Below are 25394 nucleotides of genomic sequence, written 5' to 3'. Positions count from 1 at the left end.
CTTCAAAGAGACCCAACAAGTGCAGTAATGATTACCAGATCCCCAGAGCTCAACCAAGAACTTAAATTATTACCCCATAAAAAGTAGACCCACTTACTATCTTTTTTCCCCCTCCCCAGAAGAATGTTCTTCACACCCCACCCCCTCTTTACTATTATGTTTCATATAGAAAGAAGAAGGATAGCAGATGCTCTTGATTCTTACTTGTGGTAAATAGCAGCTCCTGTCAATACCATGGAATAGTCATTAGTCCATTTGGAGGTATACCCCCACCTTTCCTTAGTGTTGTCCCAGAAGTGACTGCGTGCAGGATAGCCTACAATCCTCTCTGGAAAGCTCTGCCAAACTGTAAAGGCAAAATCCACCTGTGGACAAAGGTACAGGCCAAATGAATACTGAAACCGTTTCAACAAATGTCAACAAAACAAAATACAACCTTGCCACTAATTCGCAGTTCAAAATCTTGGAACTGTTGCAAAACAGTAATTCTGTGTATTCATCAGTAAATTAAACTGACTGCTTGACATTTTGCCCGATAATTATGTACATTTTAATGGTTCCTGTTAAAGGGAGTCTAGAGCATCACAGCATTACATTAACATTTTCAAGCTTGCCCTTTACATATCAAACCTTTTCAAGTTACAGAAAGAATGGGCGTAGGTGCATGTATTTATACCTCGATGCAACACCAAGGGGTAATGGCCATGTGGTAAACTGAAATTTCTGCACATCTTCATGCATTGCACCTACCATTATAATCACTGTTAACACAGAGTTTGAAAATCCGGAGTCAAGCACTTTAAATGGTAAAGGTGGCTCAGTGAAAATAAAACAGTCAGTGTGGAGTCCTTTTATATTTTCTGTTTTGAGCCTTCCGAAGACCATGTCAGTCATACTTTCAAGACTGTCAATATGACCAAAAAGGTTCAATATATAGCTTAATAAAGAGGAAGATAAAATTCCCATTTAGTTAAATTGCATAGGGAGCCCAAACTTTATGAAAAATGCTTTATATTGTATGAGACAAAAGACTATGTCAAATGCTCAAATGCTGCCAATGGCATTTTTTTATTTTATTGTCTTGCTGTAGCTAGTCTAATAACTCAAATCTCTGAGAACTGAGAAGTGACAGGACATTGCTACCCCATGATCCTACCAAACAAAATCTAGTGATATTAGGAAAGGGATGATCTGGGTAGTTTGCAAAAGGATTGTCAGCCTGATATTTGACAAGAGTTTGGTAAAAATATATATGGAAAGATTTTATCAATGGTTGGCCGTCCCCACCCTTCAACTTAGAGTTTGGAGCTCAAGCTAGACTGAAATTTTTTAGGAGTTATACACAATTCTTATTGTTCTATTCAAACCCAAAAAAAGAGGGCTTTGTTTCTGCACTGCAAATTAGGCTCCCCTCAGTACCAGAGGGACCTAAAACTTCACTCAAAAGTGTTTGAAAAACCTTCCAAGAATGCAGTCAAAGTTAAGGGTGTAGAGGTTAGGTAAAGAATAGCTGCTCTGAGAACAGTCCCATTTTGTGTTGATTACTGTCAGACTTCTCACATTTACAGTGTTTTTATGAAACAGAAGAGTCGCACATGGGCTGAAATACAAAGTTAGGGCCTGGTTATTTTCTTTAAAGTTGTTTCAAGGAATCTGAGGCCAACCAGAAAGACAATGTGCACAAACCAGTTACCGTTGTGATAGTTCTGATCTCATCCAAATCAATACCACATGAAAGAACTGAAGGGTTTTTTTCCCTATAAAGGCCTTTCCCATAAAACGTGACATCTGTTTTCTTTACAGAAGTCTGAGAATCTCAAACTTAAATAAATAATAAAATTGCTGCACCCAATGTCCTCTCTTGTGCTTTCAAGTATCTGCCCTTGCACTAGGGAGATGCAGTAAAGCAATCATCCTAAGAGAAAACTCCCTTTATTAGAAAAGCCTCTCAGGTCTCATCCTAAGTAATTTCCAGCAGCACTGCCACTCTTGGCTGATCACCAGGAAAACCCAACCAAGCTAGCAATCTCTTAAACCTCTGGATCATGACCCACACTGATTGCTAATGACTTCCCATGCACACACCCTCTGTGCCTGTGGAACAGCTCCTCTCACAGAACAATCACCCCCCGCTCTATTGAGAGTGGAAAACCTTTACACACCGGGGTCAGACAGTCCAGAGGATGTGCCTGGTGACTGCTGTTTTCAGTGGGAATGTGATTGTCTTTGACCATGTTTCTAAACTGCCTTTTCTGGGCCTTGTAGCTGTGCCACTACAACCCTCCATGTGTAGTTAGTTTCAAAGGAGATGTCACATCTCACTGGTGTAAGCTGTACCGTGGGGGAAGTGAAGCAACAGAGAGTTCTCTCTTCATGGAGAGCCACCAAGCAGAGCTGCTGGTGGTGGCACCCTGGCAGAGACAGGCTGAAGCTGCAAGGTGGGCTCTAGCAAGAGCTGGCCAGCTGGTTCTGTCTGCAGCACAGGGACCAGGGGGCTCGTAGAGCAAACACCCACTGCACAAACACAGGATCAGCTGTAAGTTGCTCACAGGAGCAACAAAGAAAACAAAGCAAAGTAACAAAGCCACAAAGAAAAGTGTAGGCTGCCTCACACAACAGCAAGTATTTGTGCTTCAAAATGTTTAGGGTAAAACATGGCCAAGTCAAATGAGAAACACTATTTATTTCATATTTCATGTGTTCCAGAAGCCTGTATGACTCTGAAGTTTGCAGGATGACTAAATACCAGTCAAAACAAAACAAAGCCTCAAATCCTCAGGGAATCCACAGGCTGGATTGCTGTAAATACCCTGTCAGTGCAATGAAGTACCTTAGAAGGTACTGCCCATGATCCCCAGGGCAGCTGAGATGGGACCCTTCATCCTGAGCAACAACCTGCTTAGGAAGTCCAGCCCAAGGAGAAATGTCTTTTATTGCTTTGGGGTTTCTTTGGGCTGTGCAGGGCTTTGCATACAAGTGCTTTGGCAGCGGCCATATTCTTCCTCATCTAGCAGAAACTGCCAAGGTGTAACACTGGCATCAAACAGGTTCAATGTCAACTATTTCTTTCATTTTTGAAGTAAAAGAGGGCTACCAAGGCTATTTCTTCGGCAGCCTAACCACAGCACAACATCTGTACAGGGGACAAGAGCAGTTGCAATCTCATCCATTTAGAACAAATTCAGTGACATCTTAGGGTATATAGCAGTGACTGAAGACTAATGTTACACACTTCTTCACTGACATATAAGTACTGGCAGCATCACTGAAAGATCCTCATCACTGACAGAAATGCATTTTTATGTAGGTGAAGTGGGGAGAGCAGAATGACCATGGACATGGAGGAAAAAAGGGAAAACAAAAGAAAATCGAGTTTTTCAAGCTATTCCCTGGCCATCATTAATAATGTATTTCCCAAATATTGCACTCTATATAAACTGTCATCGGTTTCCCTTGTGGTTCTCAGGAAGAGGTTCTAGAAATCAATACTCATCCCAGTTGTAAAAATTGGTTTTCTACAGTATTTTTCTTAGTGCTATCTTGCTCTTGGCACAGACACTCAAGCACCTAAACTAGCAAAGAACTCCAATTTTATGGGCTGACACAATGGAGAGGAGCATTCCTCAGTGAAATCTGCACCAGGGTGGCAATGCTGTATTTTGGAGTGATAGCAGTCCCTCTCTGCTGACAAGCCTTCCCCCTCTACTGATACTGTGGGGGGATAAGCCACCCCAGTCACAAAAGTGAGAGCAGAATATTAAAGCTGACTGCTCTCGGCTGCCTACACCCGCCTGCAGCTATGTTACTAAAATAATAAAGAACGGAAGCACCATATGCTAATGATGAGCCAATTAACCAGGGCAAAAGCTCCTCTGATGGCAGGCAGTGGCAGGGCTGCTGAAACAAGTGCAACACCCTAAATCTGAGCAGTGCAGACGGAAATCTTGTAACATTTGCTCACTGGCAATGGCAAGAGCAAACCTGCTGTGCTCAGCTGAGCCCAGGAGCCAAGCAGAGTCCCAGAGACCCGTACTTACCTCAGTGGTTGAAAGCACGGTGTCCTCATCCAGGCTCAGCACTGCGTCTGTCACGATGTTGTCGTAGGGTAGGAAGCGACTGCTCATAACCTGTGCGTATTCAAGGCAGGAAGGGGAGGAAATAAAAATCACTTGAAGGACTCATTTCCAAGGCAAATAATTTATTCCTCACTCTTATTTCCTCTTGTCCGAGGTAGGTGGCATATTTCTGTCTGATGGAAAGGACCCTTCAGCTCAAAAGTGAAGGAGTGTCATTTTTGTCACTCCAGCAGTCAGCCTCTACCTTCTATCTGAGGAGTAATTTCTGAACAGACTTCCCTCTTTGCAGCAGGCTGCTTTTCTTTAGTGACAAACAGCACTGGTCTGTACTGATAATTAGATGTGCCTACAGCTTCTTTGTGGAGGATATTTTCCCTGGTGGCTAGGACTGTCCCTCTGCTCTCCTACAGGGTGTGAGGATCAGAGGTAATGAACGCTGAGAAGGACTTTGCAGCCTTCATAAGCTTGCACAGCTGGGAAACCAAACAGCCCAGGCTGTGTGTGAAGGATGTAATACTACCAGGATGGTGCAACATTCTCCATCAGAAAAGGAGAACATACTAAAGAACTCAAGCTTTTAAAGCTCAAATCAAGCTTTATCTGCATGAAGAATTATATAGGTATTGTAGCATTTTAAGAAGTCACATTCTTAAATGGCCTTCCAGTACCTGCAGGGAGCCTGAAAGAAAGATGGAGAGGGACGTTTTATACGAGCATGTAGAGACAGCACAAGGGGGAATGAATTCAAACTGACAGAGAGGAGGTTTAGATTAGGTATTAGGAAAAAAATCTTTACTGTGAGGGTGGTGAGGCACTGTAACAGGTTGCCCAGAGAAATTGTGGATGCCCTATCCCTGGGAGTGCTCAAGGCTGCACAGGGCTCTGAGCAATCTGGTCTAGAGAGAGGTTTCTTGGTCCATGGCAGAGGGGTTGGCACTGGATAGTCTTTAAGGTCCTTTCAACTCACACCATTCTATATATAAAAAACCTATATACAGAATAAGCTTTTTAAAGATACAGCAGACAGTCCTCAAAGTAATAGGAAATAGATGGGAAAGCTGGATCAAAAAGATAACAGCAAGAAATGAAAATCCATATGGTTTCTTTATCACACTAAATAGCACCTTTTGAGAACTCATGAAGAATAACAAGGACACAACAGTTTGTTTCCCTCATTTACTAAGACAAACAGCCTGGTTAATTACTAGACTTCTCTACCAATTTACTATGCCAAGAAAAAACTTCAAAGGTCAAGCCCAGTAAGAGGAATCCACTGTACAGAAACAGGGACATGGAGAAGTTTTACACAACCCTCCTAATTGACATGGTTAGTTCTACATCCCCTGCAACCTGTTTGGGAACAGGTCTTTGGAATCTATGCCCTTATTCAGAGAAAGATCTGTCTCTATAATCAAGATGTCCACAATGTCTGTCTGGAGAGCACCCCTTCATCACTGTGATGGCCTTGGTGCAGGGAGGCAGGGCTCTGATGAAGAGGTGATGTGCCTGGGGCTGAGGGTTTTGCTCTGCTTACATAAGATGAAGCAGAGCAAGCAGCAGCAGGAGACCCATGTTCTCATCCCTAATATTTTACAGACTGTGCAAAAATTTTTAGTACAGCAGTCAGGACTTGCCACGTATTTTTTAATAGCTAAAGTACAATTTTGTAAAATGGGTGTTATAATATTTGATTTCAAGGGAAGAGTGAAGGTTTGGTAAAGGCAGACCACCATGATCAGCTGCATGGAGTACTGGTGCCTGTCAGCAGGCCTTGGCCAAGTTTGGAGATGAAAAGCAGTTTCTTTGTGCAACTTTTGAACTGTGTTGCTCTGGCTCTGCAAACTCGGTCCAAAAAATCAGCTTTGCACATAAGAAGCCATTTGGCATATGCTGGGATATTAGAGGGAAGAGACTGTCCACTATAAACACACCTTTATGTACTCAGGAGACTCATTTGTAATCTAAACAGTGCCTGGGGCCAATTTCTACAAACATTATAGTACTGGTCAGAGATTTCTCCTCTATCTCACCTCTGCTAGTTTTAGAAAAAGAAAATAAAAACACTCAGAACATTCAAAAGGCTCAGAAATCTCTACAACCTTTCTTGGCCCTGCAGCAATTCTCCTGATACTGTTTATGTGGCTAGCTAAGGTCAGAGCCTTTAGCTGCCAACCTTGCAGGGTCTTGTTAACGTGATGAGGAGAAAAGACAAAATTACACATTCAAAATAGGATTGTACGGGCAAAGCAACTAAAAGTTTCCTTTGCCAACACAGAGCTGTGGAGCCAGCTGACAGAGACTGCAGAGAGGTCCAGCTCAAATCTGTTTCAGATTCTAGAAGTAAGAAGTCCTGCTCCTCTCAGGCCTGCATTTGGAAAGGATTCATCCACTTAAGTGAGTCTTTTCTCATCTGATGGCATCTATTTTCACTTTGTGAAAGTACAAACAAGACGTGTGTTGCACAGCAAGAGATGACATGGTGATTTTATTCCCACACAAGTGTTCCAAGACCCTTCTTTTTTTTTTGATGACAGCAGTACCTCTCAAGTACCATAAAAGAAGATACTTTTCAAAGGCAATTTCTCATTTTTAACTCTGCTTTTGAGTCCATAGCTGACCCCCAAGCCTTGCATGTGACTTCTCAGACTCAAGGAGTGCAGCTGCATCACTACTTTCATGCACCTGCAGAGAGATGGAATCTCCAACGATGGGGTCAGCCCTTTCTGCTGCTGGGGTCACATTTCAAAACTGAGTCCCACCTGTGAATCTCCGATTCAGGGCATTAATTGTCATGCTGATGATTTCTGAGTGCACAGGGCCCATGCATGAAACACGAATCTCCAACTAAGCTGGTACAAAAGGCCAAGGAATAGAAGGGAGCTGTCATTTTGTTGGGAACTACAAAGCTTTCACCAAAGGCGCTGCAAAAATAAATTCCCATCCCATCAGAGAATGCAGGCAACCTTTCACCATGCTCCTCTCCACCTACCTTGCTTTCTCCTTCAATGACTATGACAGGCACAGAAGTGGCAGGCCAGCGGTGTTTGGCTGGGAGGGGTTTATCACAATTCCATAAAACAATAATCTGAAAGAGAATATTGGACCATGATCAAAGACCTTTGCGGCAACGCAGCCCATATTCTAAGGTTTCAGATTTCCAGACAGATGTGTTAGATTCAAGTTAGGATTTTCAAAATCCAAAGCAATGTAACAAATCTGCATAAAAATAACACTTCCTACATTGATTTAGCCCAATCCAACTACTTACAATATATATCCTCTCAGGTAAATATAGGTTGGGCAGGAACTTGGAAGTCGCTGTCTCAGCCATATGATACAGATGTGACTGATTTACTGTGGCTCTCATTAAAGGCAAAACTGCTTGTGACACTCCACTGCAAGAGGGTGCTCCTACTGAACTCCCCAGGGTTTTATTTAGAGAAGCCAAAATCCTGGCACTAATGAGATTAAAAGTCACAGCAGAAGGAAGGAAGATCACGTAACAGCTCTTGAGGCATAGGCATCCTTGTGCAGTTTGCAGCACACACAATGCTGGTCTTAAAAGTGCGCTCATTACTTTACCTGTCTCATGTAACAATGAGTTTAATTACTATCTCTATTCCACTCCCATTATACTCAGAATTTTTATTTCCCATGCATGTAGGTCATAGACCTAGAAATCTCAGAGGAAAGAAACATCAGAATTGAAACAGAGGGCTGAAACAGGGCTGACTCACAAGGCTCCACATTCCTGGCAGAGTGGTTTGTCTCTGCTGTGACTGACAGCCAAACAGTGCTGCTTACCTGTGCACAGTACTGGGACTTGGCTACAGCAACCAGGAGTTTCAGCACAGGCTGAGATTGGGAAACCAGGGGAGTAACTGCGTGGATAACGGCAGTGAATGTGGAAAGAGGCTTCAGACCTGAAGTGAAGAGAGACGTGTTCAGTAAAGACAAAATCGCCCCAGTTATTACAGATTAAAGGACTTTGGGGATGGAAAAACAATCTGCACTTAATGCAAACCTTGCCAGGTTTTTTTAGGTCATCTCCCTTCCTCTCAGATACCAGATGCTTCAGAGGAGATCACACTTCCCTTTAACTCCCACTCTGCACCTTTAACTTCCACTCTGAAATACCGGACTCCAAAACAATTATTTCCTTTTCTTACTCACTCTTTCCACAGATGTTCTGTTATCTCTCTTTTTCATCCAGTTTGTCCCACAATATTGACATCTAGTTTGTTCAGCCAAATGTCTTTCTCAACACAGGCTCTGTTTTGCTGCCTGGCTCTGGATGCTTGATGTTTTTTTACAGATTATCTCCACAAATTCCAGGAGCTTATTCATTTTCCTCAGTTCCATTACAGCCTGTGTCAGATTTTTGCTCTTTCTGGGTTGATTCCTATCCACATGAATCTTCAATTACATCCTGAGCTGATAATTCTGCTTGCATCCTTGCCTTCCATTTTTAAATTTTTGTCTCGCTATGATTTCCTTTTCTGCCAGGAATAACACATCCTACTGGCGCCTACCCTTCCTTACTGCTCTCAACCTTATCTAAATTCATCAGTGTGGGGGTCATAGTTGTTTTTCATCAGAATTAGCACAGAAACCTTCTTCTCCCTTTTTTAACACAGTAACTGTCAATTTTTAGCAGGTGAGCAGTACAGATCCACACAAGTGGGATGGCAGAGGCTGAGCCAAAAGTAGCAGCAGTCTGGTAAGCAGAATCCCTTCAGCCTGGAGGCACATTCGCCTGCAGAACTCATTGTTCAAGCTCTGCTTCAGGAAAAAGCCATGAACCTAAGCTCTATTCATTCCTTCTAGTGGGATTCATATGAAGACACATGGTATGCAGAGTAAATCCATACCAAGTGTGCACTCCAATAAAAAGTGTCATGGGTAAATTACCACTTTCCCAATTTGCCAAGCAGAAATAAACACAGAAAGCAAAAAGCTATTCCTCTTATGTCCCCTCAGGCCATGAATGGGTCAGCAACTCAGGCATTAATTACCAGCAACTGAAAAGTATGAGGGAACATACTTTTTTTTTTTAAACAACCTCTGCAAGCAAGAGGCACATGATGCATGTTGATGAGTCAGATGTTACAGTCTACAGTGGGCAGTGAAGACTGAGACAGGATAAATGAAAGACATCATTAACTAGAAATGAATGGTAAGTCACTTGGCACATGCTACTCAAAGACAAAACTTCAAAATTCCACTAGAAATTCCAGATGTTACTACATTATAGCAAGGATTCACTCACCAAGATTAGCATAGTAGTAAGGAAAATCTCCCAGATATGAGGAATATTGTGGCAGTACAAATAACCCTCCAGGATGTTTGTTCCATATTAAGCTGTTACGTGATATGTGCTTAAATATTCTGTCCTGAATAATCTGGAAAACAAGAGAAATAATGATTTTTAAATAGACTGTCATAGTCACTGGTAGAAGCTTCAGGGACTCCAGCTGACTGGAATCATCACCCATTCTGCAAAAAGCTGAGGCACACAAATTACTAGACCCTCCTCCTGCACACTCTGACACCACTTCAGCAGCTCAGACTTTGTGCCATAGGTTTTAGAGCACCTGATTAGTCTCTCTGGACACAGGGACCATACAATTTATTGCTTTTTATAATTCAAGTCAAATATTTTGTCTATTTGAGTATCTTAGCAGTTGTAAGCCTGATTAGTTCATTGTCAGCTTTACTATCCAGAACTCACAGAAGACAATTATTTGAAGATGGCATTAAAAGCCAGATAATATTAGGAGATAAGGAGAGTATTCAAAACCAAAAAGACTTTCAGCAAATCAGGCTGCACTAATTATTAATTTTTTCTTAATTATAAAGGGATATTAGCATTCAGATGCATCACTGATTCCACATCTCAGTTCTGCAACAGTTCCTCATTGGATGAAACATGATCTTTTCCCAACTACTGCCTGACTCTATAGGGTGCCAAAACCAGAGATTCTTAGATTTTTGAGGTCAGATCAGATTGCTATGTCATCTACTTTATCACCTAGAATACCACAAGCAAAAAAAGAAAAAACAATACCAGGTCATACAATTAGTGTGTATTTATGAAATTACAGTTGCTTCGCATGGGATGCCTGATTGCAGGAACAAGAGTGGTTCTTACACTGATGGGAAATCCTTTAAACTTCCTGCAAAGGCATAACAAGATTCAGTGGTGGGAATCTCTAATAGGACAAATTCAGCCTCCAAAGAAGGTGCAACTTTCTAAGTGCAGTACACTCTTGAGCCACATATTCTTACAGATTTGCTTTCCCTTGGAGCATTAGAAGTTAGCAGGTCTGGAGATGGAATGCTGCAAAGGGCCAGTGGGTGGTGAAGGATGAATTTTCTCCCAAGCTGGCTAAGCAGGAATGCTTTGCCCTCTTCTGCAGCTCATCTTTTGTTATCTTCCAAGGAGGTTTCCATGTATCTGGCAGTTTTTGAAGTGCACAGGGCTTGAGTGCCAAGAACATGTTGGTTGTTCTCACCCAATGTCTCTGGCCTTAACACAGACATATCTGGGTGAAAGTTCATGTCTCTGAAGCTGGACTGAAGTGTAGGAAAACCAAAAAACAAGCAAAGAGACCCACCACAAGAAGAACAAAAGCAGCTGCTGCACTCTTAGCAAGCTAAAATCTCGGTAAACTCCTAAGTTCAGGGACATTTGGTCAATACATGAATAAGTATTGCCACAAGCAGCCGTTTTCCTGGAATTTTTGATTGCCATGACAAGAAAAGATTAAAACACCAGTTACATTGTGTTAGACAATCCACTGCTGGTGGCAATACATGTACTGCTAAACTGGGGCAGATGTTAAATGCATGCTTTTCTGAATTTTGCCTACAGCCAATTACCATAGCTAATATGCAGTAATTCACTCACATGAGTAAGTTAATTTAACTTTTTGTTTTGGAATAACAGACTTAGGACTGTAATGCCATCACTGACAAGAATGTATGTGAATATTTCTAGTTGAGAAGTGAGGGTATCAGTTGTCAGATCTCCCACATGGCAGTGGGGATAGGAAAAAACACAATGACTGTTGTTTACCCAACTGCAAGTTATGCCACTAAACAAGAGCGAACCTGGAAAGTATTTATTTTTGAGTGTTTACCACAAAGCATAAATACTGCAGCTCCTCCCTCTTGCTGTCTCAGAACTGGGGCAGAATTGGACAAGTAGAAGTCTGTAAATTTACCTGGCCAGGAGGTTTACCCAGGCAGAGGAGTTTTCTGGGCACTGGCAGCCAGCAAGGCTGCAGGGCAAACACGAGGCTCGTGTTCCGCGCCCGGAGCCGGCGCAGCTCCAGCCCCGGTGCCACGGCAGCTGCGGCTGCCTGGGAGCCCCTCAGCCTCCCCAACCTCACCTGAGGGCTCCTGCATCCTCCCGGGGAGATGCTGACGTGGTGCACCACAGGAAAAAGTGCACTCTCCTGGGCCTACATATGCAACCTAGCTGTCAGGACAGAGGGGGAAAACCTGGCAGAAAGAGAACTAAAAAGTCTAAAAAAAATAACATGGAGGACACAAGGAATTAAAATGTAGAGTGTACAGTGTTGCACATATTGCAGAGACAGCATTTACCTGGTCTCTCCAATGATGAGGCATGACAAGAAGTTTAATAAAAGAAAGGAGTTAGGATCTCTGGCAAGATCTCCTTCTTCTTTTTGGAATGCATTAATAGTCCAATATTTTTGTCTCCCTCATCCTCGCACTTCAAAAAGTTCACATATTGCCCTAATCATTGCTGCTTTTCAAAAGGCCCTAGCCAAGCACCCAGCATTTATTTTCTGTATTTTGTGCTGCCCCTCTCTCCTCCTTTTCCTGAGTGGAGGACTGGGGATGCAGCGCAGGGATGTTTTGGGTTTGCTTCAAGAGAAGATGAAGCTGAAGAAGTGCCGATATGCTGGAGCAAACGTCCAATGGTGCCTGCAGCAGCCACTGCTGCACTGCCAGAGCTCCCCCTCACCAGCCTGCAGCAGACACTGGTGAGCATCACTGCCTAACCCACACCTTGTCCAAGATACCGGGCACCTCCTCTGTGCCTGCCAAATGGGTGCTGGCCAAATTATCCAAACATCTTATTTTGGGCTATCAGCTGGTTGGCTTAGGCCACTGTGTTGGGGTATAGTTCATTTTCTTCACAGTGGCTGCTATGGAGCTGTGGTTTGGAATTGTGCTAAACACAGGGTTGACACTGTAGAGACGTTTTTGTTATTGCTGAGCAGGGCTTGCACAGAGCCAAGGCCTTTTCTGCTTTTCATACAGCCACAGTGTCGAGGAAATTGGGGGTGCCTGGGAGGCTGGGAGGAGACACAGCCAGCATGGGTGACCCAAACTGGCCTAAGGGAAATTCCAGACCAAATGACATCATGCTCAGGATATAAAGTGAGGGGAAGAAGGAGGAAGAGGAAGACATTTGGAGTGATTGTGTTTGTTTCCTCAAGTCACCATTACACGTGATGGTGCCCTGCTCTCCTGGAGATGACTGAACACCTGCCTGCCAGTGGGAAGCAGTGCCTTAATTCCTTGTTTTGCTTCATTTTTTATGTAGCTTTTGCTTTCCCTACTAAACTGTATTTATCTCAACCCATGAGTGTTCTGGCTTTCACCCTTCCAGCTTCCTCCCTGACCCCACTGGTGGGAGAGTGAGTGAGCAACTGCCTGGGGCTTGGCTGCTGGCTGGAGTTGAACCACAACAGCCACCAAATGCTGTGAGATGATCAAGGAACTTAAAATGTTTAAGGTTTCCAGAGGTGTGCAGAATAAAGGGCTGTGATGTCCTTGCAGACATCTGATTTGGTGAAGACTTTTTCTGTGCTGATATCCTCAGACAGGGACATACACTGGCACTGCAGTTAGTGGGCAAGTGATTATTCTGATGATATCTGGAAACATCAGAGCACTGTGACACAACAGCATTACAACAGAAGATGGATCACATCCACATACAAAAAAAATCCTGCTAGGAATTTACTTCCAGGCATTAGATTTTACGAAGAGGATATACTGCTTGCTTGCAGGTTTCAGACAACAAAAGTCACTCTCAGCTGTATTAATCCTTTCCTAAGGAAAGTTAACATGGGACTTTACTTAGGCAAGTTGAAATGTGAAATGAGTGAAAAGAAAATAATTCCTCTTAGCTGTCTCAAAAGCTTGAGTCCTGAATTAAAAAACAACAAGAACAACAACAAAATCTCAAACCAAAATCAGTCTCCCAAACAGATGAAAAAACCCAGAACATCAACACCAGGCATACATTAATTGGTTCATTAAACTAAATCTTCTGGGAAGACTTTTGTCTTGACTTTGATTTTTCTGCTCTGAGCAGAAACTTCAGCTTGCTGGTTACCCATCTGCTTTAGCTTTAGAGGTTTTGCTGTCCCTTGGGCTCCTGAAGCCACATGGGCCAATGTGTCCCAAAGCAGCACCACAGACGCATGTGTGCGCACTGGAACTTGATGTGATGGACACCAAGGCTGTGGGAGCTGCAGGTTTTATGTGCCCTGGAGTCCAGGGCCAGCACAGGCAGGAGAGGGGCAGTGGGAACAGCCGTGTGCCCCTGTCCTTTTAGCAACCCCTACCAACAAGAGGGCACATGCAGGGAAGGCAGAGGATGCCTGAGGCACCTGATGGACCCTGGGAGCACTTCTGGGAGGCTTAATTAAACTGTGAGCAATGGCACATGGTCTTCCACCTTTGTCTGATCCTGGTGTGGGCTGTGGTAATTATCACTACCTCATCAGTGCTCATGAGGAGTTTGAGGATGAAGAGCAGTTCCCAACAGGTAGCACAGATGAAGACATGCTCTTCTGAGGGCAATGGGAACACTGTGAGGATGGCTATGCCAGGGGCTCTGCAAATGTTCCCTGCCTGATTTTCTTCACCTGCATGGAAAAATCCAAGGGACTGCCTTGCAGCAGCTGGAGATTGATCAGCCATGGGCACTCATTTGCAGTTTTCAGGGAGAAGCAGGTACAGCAGGAAATGTGGAGCCTTAACAACTGTGCATTTCAACTGTGCACAAAGACAGGTGCAATTGCAGAAGCATTAGCATAAGACGAATGCATTTGCACCTACAAAGTGAGACCCTTTCAGTGGTACAAATGTGTCAAAAATTTATGTGAAAAATTGCAAAACAGTTAGAAAAGAAACCTGCTTTTGAAATTGCAGCTTGGGCCCTACTTCTGAAGAGCCTTTCATCTTTCCCCTGTCTTTCAATTCAGAAAGGATTCTCTCCACATTTGAGATCTTCTGTCTCCTCTTTTAATAGCAGTCTAATTATGATTGTCTATTAATAATTTATAAGAATGATCAGGCCTTTCCCTTCTCCTGTGTGTGAAGATAACACACAGCATTTACAATCCCCCCTTTTTCAAGCCAGATCAATGCCCCCATCACGAAACCTCAAAATGTTAAGGAATGGTCAAGGAAGAGCTCTACAGTAGCTCTTTTTTTCCAAAAAGAATTCCAGAAAGGTTTCTTAAGAAATACATTTACTACCAATGACAAGGATAGTGATTCATAAGCCATAAAGCCTTGCAAAGTCAAGATCACACATGACAACTTTTCCATGTGTTGGGTAGCTCCCATTTTTCACCGTGTCAGTTTTCTAATGTGGATTCCGATAATGAAGAAAGTATTTCCTTAGGGGGGAGAAAATTCATCAAGATGCTGAGCTTTTTTCCCAGTGACCAATTGCATGTCATGAAAACCAAGGTCTGAAGCCAGCTGAGGACAGGAGCAGTTGGACAGGTACGGAAATCTCACTGCTTGGCAAGGTCTCAGACAATTTTTACTCACCTCTAGTGTAGTCAATACAATCTTCTCAACTGAAGAAAAATAAGCCTCCCACAAGAACTGTGTCTGCTGTCTAAGTGCTAGGATTTTATCCTGATGGATAGACCTGATTGTAGAAGGAATCTGTAATACAGGATATAATATAGTCAGAAGCTTTAGAAACAACACAATCTCATCAAATTAATATGCTGCTGACAAGCCCTCTCCTCCATTAGCAGGTTGTACAGCTTCAGCACTCCAGTCCAGTGGAGATGTGTGTCAACAGTAAAAGCCTGGATGTAAAACAAATGAGACACAACCCTTTATAACCTCTGATATTGAATATATTAATTTTTTAATCTGCTTTTAGTTTTTGATTGTTTATGGTAATGAGTGGTGTGTGGCATAGTAAGGAGCCCCTCCATGCAGCCCTCGTGATTTTCATCCCACAAAACTCTTCATGGACTAGTATTTTAACAACCTAGTACCTGCAGGGGCTGAGAGTTCAACAATAATCCCCACATTCCAAGTATATTAATGGGATCTGGAACTGCATTTACCACAGCATGGCAACACTAAGTGTCCTAAGGAAAACACCTTAAGTAAGTCTCCACTTAAGTAAGACTCCACTTTTTGGGAGCCCATGGATCAAATTGCACTTTAGTAATTACCTTAGATGGAAAGAATAACATCTTCCACAACATCGGTTATTCACAAGGGAAAACAGTGCTCATCTTTGCCCTTTTTCCACAATCTACACATGAATTGTTGTATAAGTCTTACAAATAAACCCTAAATAGTCCTGCTACAGCATTTTTCTATTAAGAAACTATAACTGCTCACTAGATCAGAAGGGAAGGGCTTCATGTCTACATCTCTCACCATCCCCATGTTCTTCTCAAAACTAAGATCTGTATATGCCATTTTTTAACTTAGGACATCGACCAAGGCCTCCAGTACAACTTGGACAATGCAAAGTGACATTATCAAGGGGATTTACTTCAGTGATGAGAGCTACCCACAGCACTAGAAAGGCATTTAGAATATGCTGCTGCTTTGTGATCATCTTTCTCTAGAAATGAACAGTTGTGTTCACACACACAGAGCCCAGGTATTTGCTTTTAAAACTAATGACTCAGGTAAAAGATTTAGGAGAAGTCAGTATCTGACAAGTTGGCATAATTTAGTGGTTGGTCTCGATGAGCTTAAAGGTCTTTTCCAGCTTAAACAATTCTGTGATTTCAGTTAGAAATCACAAAAGTGAGTGATTGTGTCATTATGCATTCCAGCTTATTCTGAAGTTTGCCTGCATGCCACCCCATTCAACACTTTCCTGATCAAAATACACTCTGCTTATTCCTAAAATATCCTGAGAAGAGCTGGCGATCATTATTTGCTTTCATGTGTTCCCAAATCAAATTATTTCCCATGAAACCTCTTTCCTGAAGAAAATTTGCAACTTTAAAAATTTACATGTAAAAAATTTTTACAAGAACCACCAAATTCTTTACTTGCAGAGTTTGCAACCAGGTCTGGACACTTTGCCCATGGCTCCACTGGGTGCAGTGTCGGATGGGCCAGTGTTTGCTCTCTCAGCCCTTCAACTCTTAGACCATCATCTTAGAGACACTAACATAATACAGAATTTGGGCTTATGAGAGAGTTAGCACTGCAGCAAGGTGGAGCAGAAGAAAATGGTCAGATTGCCCAAGATGCTGCTATATTTCCCTCCCCTATAGGCCCTTTAAGTAAAAGATAAGTCTTAAGGTAAAATACTCCCTGCAAAAGTAAAGACAGAACCTGAAAACATGTATTGGCACATGTCTAAGAGCTCACATCACTATTCATGATGTGCTACAATAAGCAGAAGGATAATAAACATTACCTGTACTGGCTGCACAGATGTGTATTAGTCACACCCAGAAACATTATCAGTAGCAAAGACAAGATTAAAGTCACTTCTTAGTGGCCATACAGCATTTTCTCAATAAACATTTAATGCAGTATGTGCAACCTTGTGTAGTGTGTATGCACACATGTGTAATTCACCCATAAAATCAATACTCAATCCCCACTACATCTTATGAAAGGGAATGCTGCTCTGACTATGAAGGTTACTGCACAAAGTTATCATTTTACACACCATACCAGACTCCTGAGCACCAGCAAACACAGTGTCAAGGTTAAAAAGAGCCTTGATGGAGGCTCTCTTACAACAGCTGGAAAGAAAAATCAGAGCTCCCATTTTAAATGCATTTGCCTATTAATCTACTTGTCCAGAAAGACAGGTGGGGAAAATGATGTATTAATACAAATCCAGCATGATTACATTGGAATTATTAGAACTTTAATAAAAGGTCATTTCAGCAATGAATAGGGGGGAGGGAAAAACCACCCTGCACAAATAAATGCAGAAAAGCTCCCAGCACTATGATGAGGAGAATATGCAAATAAAAACATCCGAGTTGCTCTCAAACAGGAAATGAAAAACTGTAACATAACAAAAACATTTCCCAGAGCAGACATTCAGGCCCTCTGCCAGCTCTTTAAAAACACTGTTAATAACAGAGCAGTAGCTGTTCAATATGGAAGCAGCTGTGTGAAGTGAACGAATGGCACGTTACCGGAAAACATGAAGATCAGCAAATTATTGTTATTTAAAGAGAGACATAATTTTGCTCAGAAAAAATGTGCTGTCCACAGAAGCAAAAATCAAATGGCCCTTTTATATTTGCAGCTTGCATGACATTAAGTAGAATAGGCACTCCATGCAAGTCTTGCTAGGCCAGCTCTTCACAAATATTTACTTCCTTAGACAAGTAAACAGCCAAGTGATGACATGGCAAAGATACTTTGTTTTGGGGTGCCACCACACCTGTACCTTTGAGGGCTTCTCCCTGTGGAGGACACTAAACTCAAGGATCAAAAAAAAAAAATATTGCTCTTAGTGGCTACTTTGTGCTTATTCCAGATCTTGTGGATCTCAGCCTTATGCTGGACAATGGCACTTTAGAAAAAACAATTTCCCAAGAACTTCTCCTAACATGAACGTTTCTGCAGATTTACAGAATATATTTGGACTGTAATACCCACTAACATAGCTGAAAAAAACAAAACAACCATACTGCATTTAAAACCAAAGCAGATGCTGGAAGTAGCAGGGAATTTGTAACTTCTCAGCCCATTTTTGTTCTATGACCTCAAGATTAACTATAAGTGACAGGAACACTGCTTCAAAAAGCAATGCTACATGGTCCACATATCAGAAAGGGGAGAGATTGTGCTTCTCATCAAATTGTTAGATGATAACTCCTGCCTGAGAAAATACCTGCTTTCTTGAGGATACCCCTGAGGATAAACTATTTTTTAAGGACTGGGGCAGAATCCACCCTCAAATGTTTTCCCATTTCATCCCAGTGCCTGGACAGGTCTACCTCAGATTGGCATCCAAGTGCTCCACACCAGAACAGGTTTCATGCTCTTCGCAAAAATAAAAGTCTCCTGCACTTAAGAATTTGGCCTGGTGGCTGCAATGACCTTCAGGTCAAATAATGTCATATTAAATGAGCTCACAGCCAGCCTGACACAGACAGTCCCTTCATGATAAAAGAATCTTTTACAACCCTGACCTTTTGGATTCATCTTCCCTGTCCATTGAGATGGTGGCAGCAATGATCAAGTGAAGGCCGTGGTCTGTTCCTTACCTGTAATAACAATCTCTCATCGCCGATGATGGCAGCTTGGTTCCAATCAATCACTTCCGAGAACGGCAGCTCCCATCCATTGCTGAGCATGACCGGGACGCAGGCGGCCTGTGGGCACAGAGCTGCCGTCAGCAGCAGTCCCAGCTCTCCACCAGCACCCTGACCCCCTCTCTGCACCAGCTCAGGTGAGGCAACATGGCAAAGAGCACCAGAAACCACAGCAGGGCAGCCCAAGTGTTTACAGTTTTCCATTTTGGGCTCATTCATATGCACTGAAAGGTGGGCTTTGCATGGACAGTGGCATTTGCAATCTGGTGCTTACGCTGCCAGACAAGGGCAGAACTGTTCAGTGCAGCAGATGGGACACTGGAGAATTTAATACAAAATGATGGCCTTCCTTGCTGCTTTGTGAACCACTTAGCAAGGAGCAACTTCCCCAGTTTTATGGTACGTTAGTGACAACCCTACAGAAAATACAGATCGTATTTAACTCCTCACCACCTTTCCCATGAAGGAGTAAATTCTCTATCCTGTTTGGTATCAACTTTCCAAATAGAGGCAACTGCACAAATACAACTCGTCTGTCATCACCTGTCTACAAAAAAAAGAATTGTTGTATGTCCCAAAACAAACAAAAAAACCCCATACACATTTAGTATCCATTTCTTACCAGTATGATCTGTGTAAACTAATTAAACTTTTGTGAGTTTTACCAGTTCTTCTGCACGGGCAGTTTGTGAATACTTAGCAAATTGGTCAGTATTTCCATAAACAAATAATCACCTCTATGTTCTGGTCAGCTCAATCTCAACAAGGATCCAAACCAAACACCTTCTGATGAGATGAAATAACCTAGTACCAGAGGATTTTTATCAAACCGGTGCTCTGGTTCAGTTTCTTTTGGATCAAACCAAACTTAAGTGTTCTGAGTTTGCTCCAGACTAGGGTTCAGGCCTTCCAAAAGATGGTATAAAGGGGAATCTTTCAGACTGCTGTACCTTCCTTGGTAAGATGCATCATGCAGAGCATCTCAGACTGGTCAAGTCTACATTACAGCAGTGATTATTATGTGTAAACAACTGTGATCTTCTGTAAGGAATTACATCAATGCATAAAAAAGCCAACTAAAAACACTTAGTAATGTGTTTTCACGTTTAAAACATTGCACTAAGACTTTCAACATCTCCTGGATCCAGACAGAAACTGGGAATACATCACTATTGGTGAATACTGCTGCTGGCCTGATATCAAAATCCACAGTTGCCTACATTTTATCACTGACCAGGAGCCCACAAGTGCTGTGCAGTCAGGTACAACCCTTGCTTTCCCCTCCTGAGATGATGTATTTAACAGAAGCTGCATGACTTTGAGCCAAGACGAGAGAAGAGCTGAGGAGTGCTCTTCAGGAGGATCTGAAGTGACTTGTCATCTCATACAAGACAGTCCCACTTCTTCCTCTGAAGAGATTGGAGAGAAAACAGCACTTTTCAGGCTATTAATCTTCTCTTTAGTAGGAGAAAGAGGCAAGTGACAGTCCAGAACTTGGATCTCAAATTTGATTGCAGGTGTGGGGTTCAGTGATTACACCTATGTGTCCAAGGCATGTAGGGTATCCAAAAAACCCATCAAAGGTGGGCAGACATGACACAGGATCTACTGGAGTCCTTCTGGAGACGCAGCAGAAAGCCAGAAGGGTTTCTGGGTACCCTGGGCTTCTAAAATGACATAATACACCTACACTTAAGTACCTGAGTCCTGCTCAGCACTGCAGTGAACAACACTCTCTAGCAGTGGCTGGGACATTGTATGGTTGATGATGAAAAGGGATGGGATGTCATTCACTGACAGCTTTACTGTCAATGCTGTGACACTTTCCAAATGGCAAAACAACTCCTGGAGGCAGGACCCTGCAAGGTGTGTTCATTTGCCATTTCACTGAAACCAAGCACCTCCTTCTCTCCACTCCAGCCCCCATGGAAATCCAGATGCCAGGTCCACAGGGAAGCTGCAGCTCCTCACAAAATGCTCTCTATGCCTGACTGAAGATCCAGGGTTAGGCTGATGTTTGCCAAAATAAACCCTACCAGACAGGCAGAAGGTGGACTAGGCAGGGGTCAGGCTTGACCACTGTGCTGCCTGGCCACAGGAACTCCAGAGCCCTTTTGTATTGCCTTCTGTGGCTGGCCCACAGTAAAAAGGAGCACACTAACCAATTTTTTAAAAGGTGAAGGATATTCAGGTGCTGTCCCAGACAGCACACGAACTCCCTGAGATCAGCTTATGTCTACTTTCATGTAAAGCTTCCATCTGGAGCTTTAACACCTCCAGGCCATGTTCTGTATGTTCAGCAAGCACCATCTCAAAACTGGCAATGCATAAGCAGGTCTGTTTTGGCTAAGTGAAAACAAAAAGCTATTTTCACTGCCCCAGGGCTTACATATAAAGGCCAGTGTCTCCCAGGAGAAGCCTCATAGCTTGACAAAATACTGTTCTTAACCAATCTCTCAGCCTCACCACATCCAGGGAAACCCTTTTCCTGGAGATAGAGCAATCCAACCTTCAGATGAGTTCAGTGCCTCAGCCCCTCCTGGGAAGAAGCTGCCAATTGCTCCAGAAGTATGAATAGAGGCTTTTGCAAAGTGGATTACTGTCCACTAGGGAAATGAAACACATTTCCCTCCTCCCCCCCTCCCTGCTATTGCACACTGAATCACAGCTAGCGAAGTCACTGCTTTAAACTGCAGCTCTTACCTGCAAGGCTTCCAAAAACCTGAAAGAGCCAAGCCGGCGGCCACGGGGAACCAGACAGAAAGTGGCATTGTGCAGCATTTCACGGTAATCATACCTAACAAGAACAGGGCAGAAAAGAGAAAATTCAATTAGCAGTGAGTCCTAGAGTAACTGGGTGTGAAAATGCAAACAGCTGTTGAGACACATCTGGATAAAATCATCCCCAACCCAGACTGTTCAGCACCAGGTTAACTGACTCCCTCCATGCATGTCAGCCTCCTCCCTGGCTCCTTTTTGCTCATCCTCAGGAGCAAGCAACTTGGGAGAATGCTGGGGAGAGTGGTAATGAGATTGATAAGGAAGGAAGTAATTTTGCCTTTGCAATAATGAGCCAGTTCTGTATAAACAGTGCACAACTTCCAAGAACAAACTCACATTAAATATTTTGATACCCAAAGCATTGTTGCAGTACTTCTGTGACCCTGATTTCTATTCAGATTTAGTCAAAACCATGCATAACTGTGTTCACAAGAGGTTTTACAAAGCAAAAAAATATTCAAGCTATGCCAAAGAAATATTTCCTTATCAAGCAGGCACTAAAAAAGGGATGGGGGGATACAATGACTCACTTGGTGGTTATTGTTAAGTGTGGAGAGAGGAATATATGACCAGATTTTGGCAATTAATCACATAGCTGGAATGATCCATGCTTCTCTGAACTAAAGTGCTGATAGACACTTCTGGGGTTTTCTTCCCAATTACATCAACCACCACAAAATCATTCGCCAAAACCACACATCAAATCCCAACAGCTTCCAGCCTGTTATTAGCAAATTGTACTTCTGACAAGCCCATGGCACTGTCAATGGCATTGACCTTGTCTGGGTCAAAAGGATCCAGATTGAACACCCTCCACTCTCCAGAATGTCCTGGACTCTGCACATGGGTGCTATTTTGACAGCAACTTGTCGCAATGAATTTGTTTGACACCAGTAGTTTAATTTCACCATGTCCTGCAGGCCGAGCAATTTTTTTATGTGTGTCTATGTGCACACATATACATATATGATTGTATTTTACATATAAAGAAGTTAGGATCTATGTTTGTATTCTCACACAGGCCAGACAGATGGGAGTAAGCCAATTTTCAATTATAAGCTCTGTCTTTAGGAAGAGACATCTTGCAAAGGCCCATTTGCTTAAACAAGCGTGTATAGCTAATTTGCACAAGAAAAGGTCACTGTGAATGGATTAAGATTATCTCCACTGAGAGTAAAATAAAACCCCTCATTGCATTAATTAAAACTACAAAACAGACTTCAAAGTCCCTTTTTTCTTTTGAATCCTATCTCAACTTTGGTTAAAATACATACATACATATTCTATCTGAATGGCAGCTATTTTTTTTTTCTCTGTGTGGGATTGAGATTGGCAGCCATGTCCCAGCTCACCAGTCAGCACTGATACAGCATACAGGAAAAAAATACTAGAGCTGGAATAGAAAACCCCCAAATTTTTAAAAAAGTTGCCATTTTTAAGCACTTCTTTTTTACATATTGAGAGGTCTGAGGCTCATTGCTTTTACTGTGTATTGTAGGACAACAAAATTAATAAATACCAAAAATAGAATACCCTATAGGGCTAGAATACACCAGGCAGAAGTTCCCCATCATTGGCTAGATAAAAAAGTAAAATCCTGTTAATACCCTGGAATGCAACATTATCCACAAAACATTGATGGCAAAACCAGAACAGAAAGGAAAGCAGAGAGTAAGGTCACTGCAAGTGAGTCTTTCATATCCCAGTGGCATCCTATACGGGACACTTTTTCTTTCATATCTAACTTGCTGGTATTAGGATAGATTTAGAAAGGGAAAAAAAAAAAATAAGAGGATTTTGTTAACCATTTTCCACCTCAAAAAACCTTAATTTTCCACCAGTTAGCATCTTGCTCCTATTTTTGAGCCTTTTAAAACTTAACGTGTGATTTATTGCAGAGGTCTGTAATAGCACAGTTCCTGGTCATCAAGCAATTTATCTACATCATAAGTACACAGAAAGCCCCATCCTAACTTTGTATGGGCACAAAAATAACTACTTGCTTCAGGGAGGATCCACAAAAACAGAAGGAACAGATCCAGAGTAAAGTAATATCCATCAAGAGCTGCTGAAGTGAACAAATCGCAGCAGAGATTCTATTGAACAAATTTCCCTGCAATTTCAACCAAAATGCTTTAAGGTCACTCAATGGGATCTTTAAGCTCAGTGATAAGGGACCAATGCCCACTTTAAACCCCTCAGAGACCACTCTGGGATCAAGTATCTATTTGAAATCTGCAAACATGAGGTACTATTTCTACTCCTAAGAGTCCATGGGTAGCATGCCAAGCAAAGGGAGCACTGTGCCTTAGCTGGAAGACAGAAGGTGGCCCAGGATGTTTAAATACAAATTTGGAAACACTTTTTGTGCAATACATGTAACCAGCCCCAAACATTTCTGTCAGGCTGCAAGCATAGCTCTCTAACTGGAGGCATTGCTTACAGAGGAAATAATGTACAGGTACCAAACAGTATTTCAGAGTAAAACTTGCAGCAGAGACCATTTCATTTTTTTTTTTTTTTTGGACTGCCAGGCAGCATTTGGAAGAGACCTTTGCCACAAAAAGACATCACTTGGTAAATGAAACTCCAGCCCACAGGCCATGGTGAGGACAGAAGGCTCAGGGCAATTTTCACTTTCAGACTCCTTCCCATTCAGCCCAGAGAGAACCATGCACACAGCAGCAGATGTGAATTTTGCCAGCATTCTGACAGGAACTGCAAAATGTTTATGTACATTTTTCACCAGATAGTAGAACACATACAGCATTACACCTGAAAGCATCTCTGTGCTCTCCTTAACTCAGACTTAAAATACTTTCAGGGAAGTGAGTGAAATTATCTCTATGATTAAGGGTAAGTATCTGAATTAAGTGATTGCTGGACTTGAAATTTCTCCTTCACTTGTCCAGGAGAGAAATCAGAGCTGGTACAGACTTCCAGGAACACCCTCTCAGTTAGACTACTGATGTTGTACAGTAACTACCAATCTGGAATTTAACGCAAACATCAGTACCACATCAACAACAGCCTTTATTTCCCCACTATCTCCACTGACTAATCTCAGCAAAACCTCAGGGAGGCAATCAAGAATGAGAACTTCCACTTGCAACTGGAGAAGCATCCTAAGCTATAGAGAAAACAGTCAAGTGTTTAGAAGAGGTTCCCTCAGGGTTTCCTCTTATTCTTCTCCCCAGCAATGGGGGTTAGATCTGTTTCCAGAACTACTTATTACCATTAGCTGGTAACATCTGAAGATGGCAGGGACATTTGTTATGGTCTTCCAGCTTGCATTGCTGTGGTTTCTGCAAACTTGGAACTGCCAGCGTGTGTGGACAGCTCTCCTTTACCTGCCTACAGGGGTAAAGGAGACCTGCCTACCCTCTTTTTTTACCCAGCTGTGGAGGTTTTTCAGGCTCCAGAAAATGAGAGCAAAGACCAGCACTGCAGAGCACTGAGCAGGGGCTGGCTGGGCACTTCCTCCTTACTCGTGCTGCTTTGGTGTTGCACTACTTCTGGCACTTTCCTTTCCTCCTGGCCGTTTATCTTCCCTAGCATTTACTGTAGAAAAGCTTTTAGAGGAGTCCTCTGCTTTGCTCAGAAGGTATTTATTTCCAGAAAGCTCCAGGTTTCCACATTAGAAGACTGGCGGGGAGTTGGGGGACATGCTCATTGCTCATACATTCCTGATCTCTTCATTCTGCATGCTTGCACAGAGGTAACATTTTACTGCCAATTTTAGGGTCGGCTTGGCCTGGGTCTCAGCTGCAGCATTCAAATGTTAAAATCCAAAATGCATATGCCTTAAAAATGACAGTTGGGTCTTCAAAACTAAAATAGCTAAAGATTTAATCCAAAGCTGGCATCCCTCTGTAAGTATTAGAGGCATGTTTTATTAACTTTCAGGCTTCTTTTCATAATGATTAAGTGTACCTTGTTCACAGCTAGTACCATTTTAGGCAGCATAAAAGAATAGCTC

General features: G+C 42.5%; 1 protein-coding gene across 1 annotated transcript in view; it reads right to left on the bottom strand.

Annotated features, from left to right (window-relative positions):
* Positions 1-25394, bottom strand: part of EXT1 (exostosin glycosyltransferase 1) — a 181080-nt gene that overhangs the window by 8919 nt on the left and 146767 nt on the right. Inside the window, exons 2-9 of the mRNA XM_064706579.1 lie at positions 21338-21431; positions 18587-18694; positions 14907-15026; positions 9346-9478; positions 7881-7999; positions 7066-7161; positions 4038-4127; positions 205-365 (exon numbers count right to left, since the gene is read on the bottom strand). Of these exons, the coding sequence (XP_064562649.1) occupies positions 205-365; positions 4038-4127; positions 7066-7161; positions 7881-7999; positions 9346-9478; positions 14907-15026; positions 18587-18694; positions 21338-21431 (921 nt within the window). The remainder of the gene's footprint in view (positions 1-204; positions 366-4037; positions 4128-7065; positions 7162-7880; positions 8000-9345; positions 9479-14906; positions 15027-18586; positions 18695-21337; positions 21432-25394) is intronic.

This window comes from Zonotrichia leucophrys, chromosome 2 (genome assembly GCF_028769735.1).
Source record: "Zonotrichia leucophrys gambelii isolate GWCS_2022_RI chromosome 2, RI_Zleu_2.0, whole genome shotgun sequence".
NCBI classification, from domain to species: domain Eukaryota; kingdom Metazoa; phylum Chordata; class Aves; order Passeriformes; family Passerellidae; genus Zonotrichia; species Zonotrichia leucophrys.
This window is presented reverse-complemented; position numbering and strand designations above follow the sequence as displayed.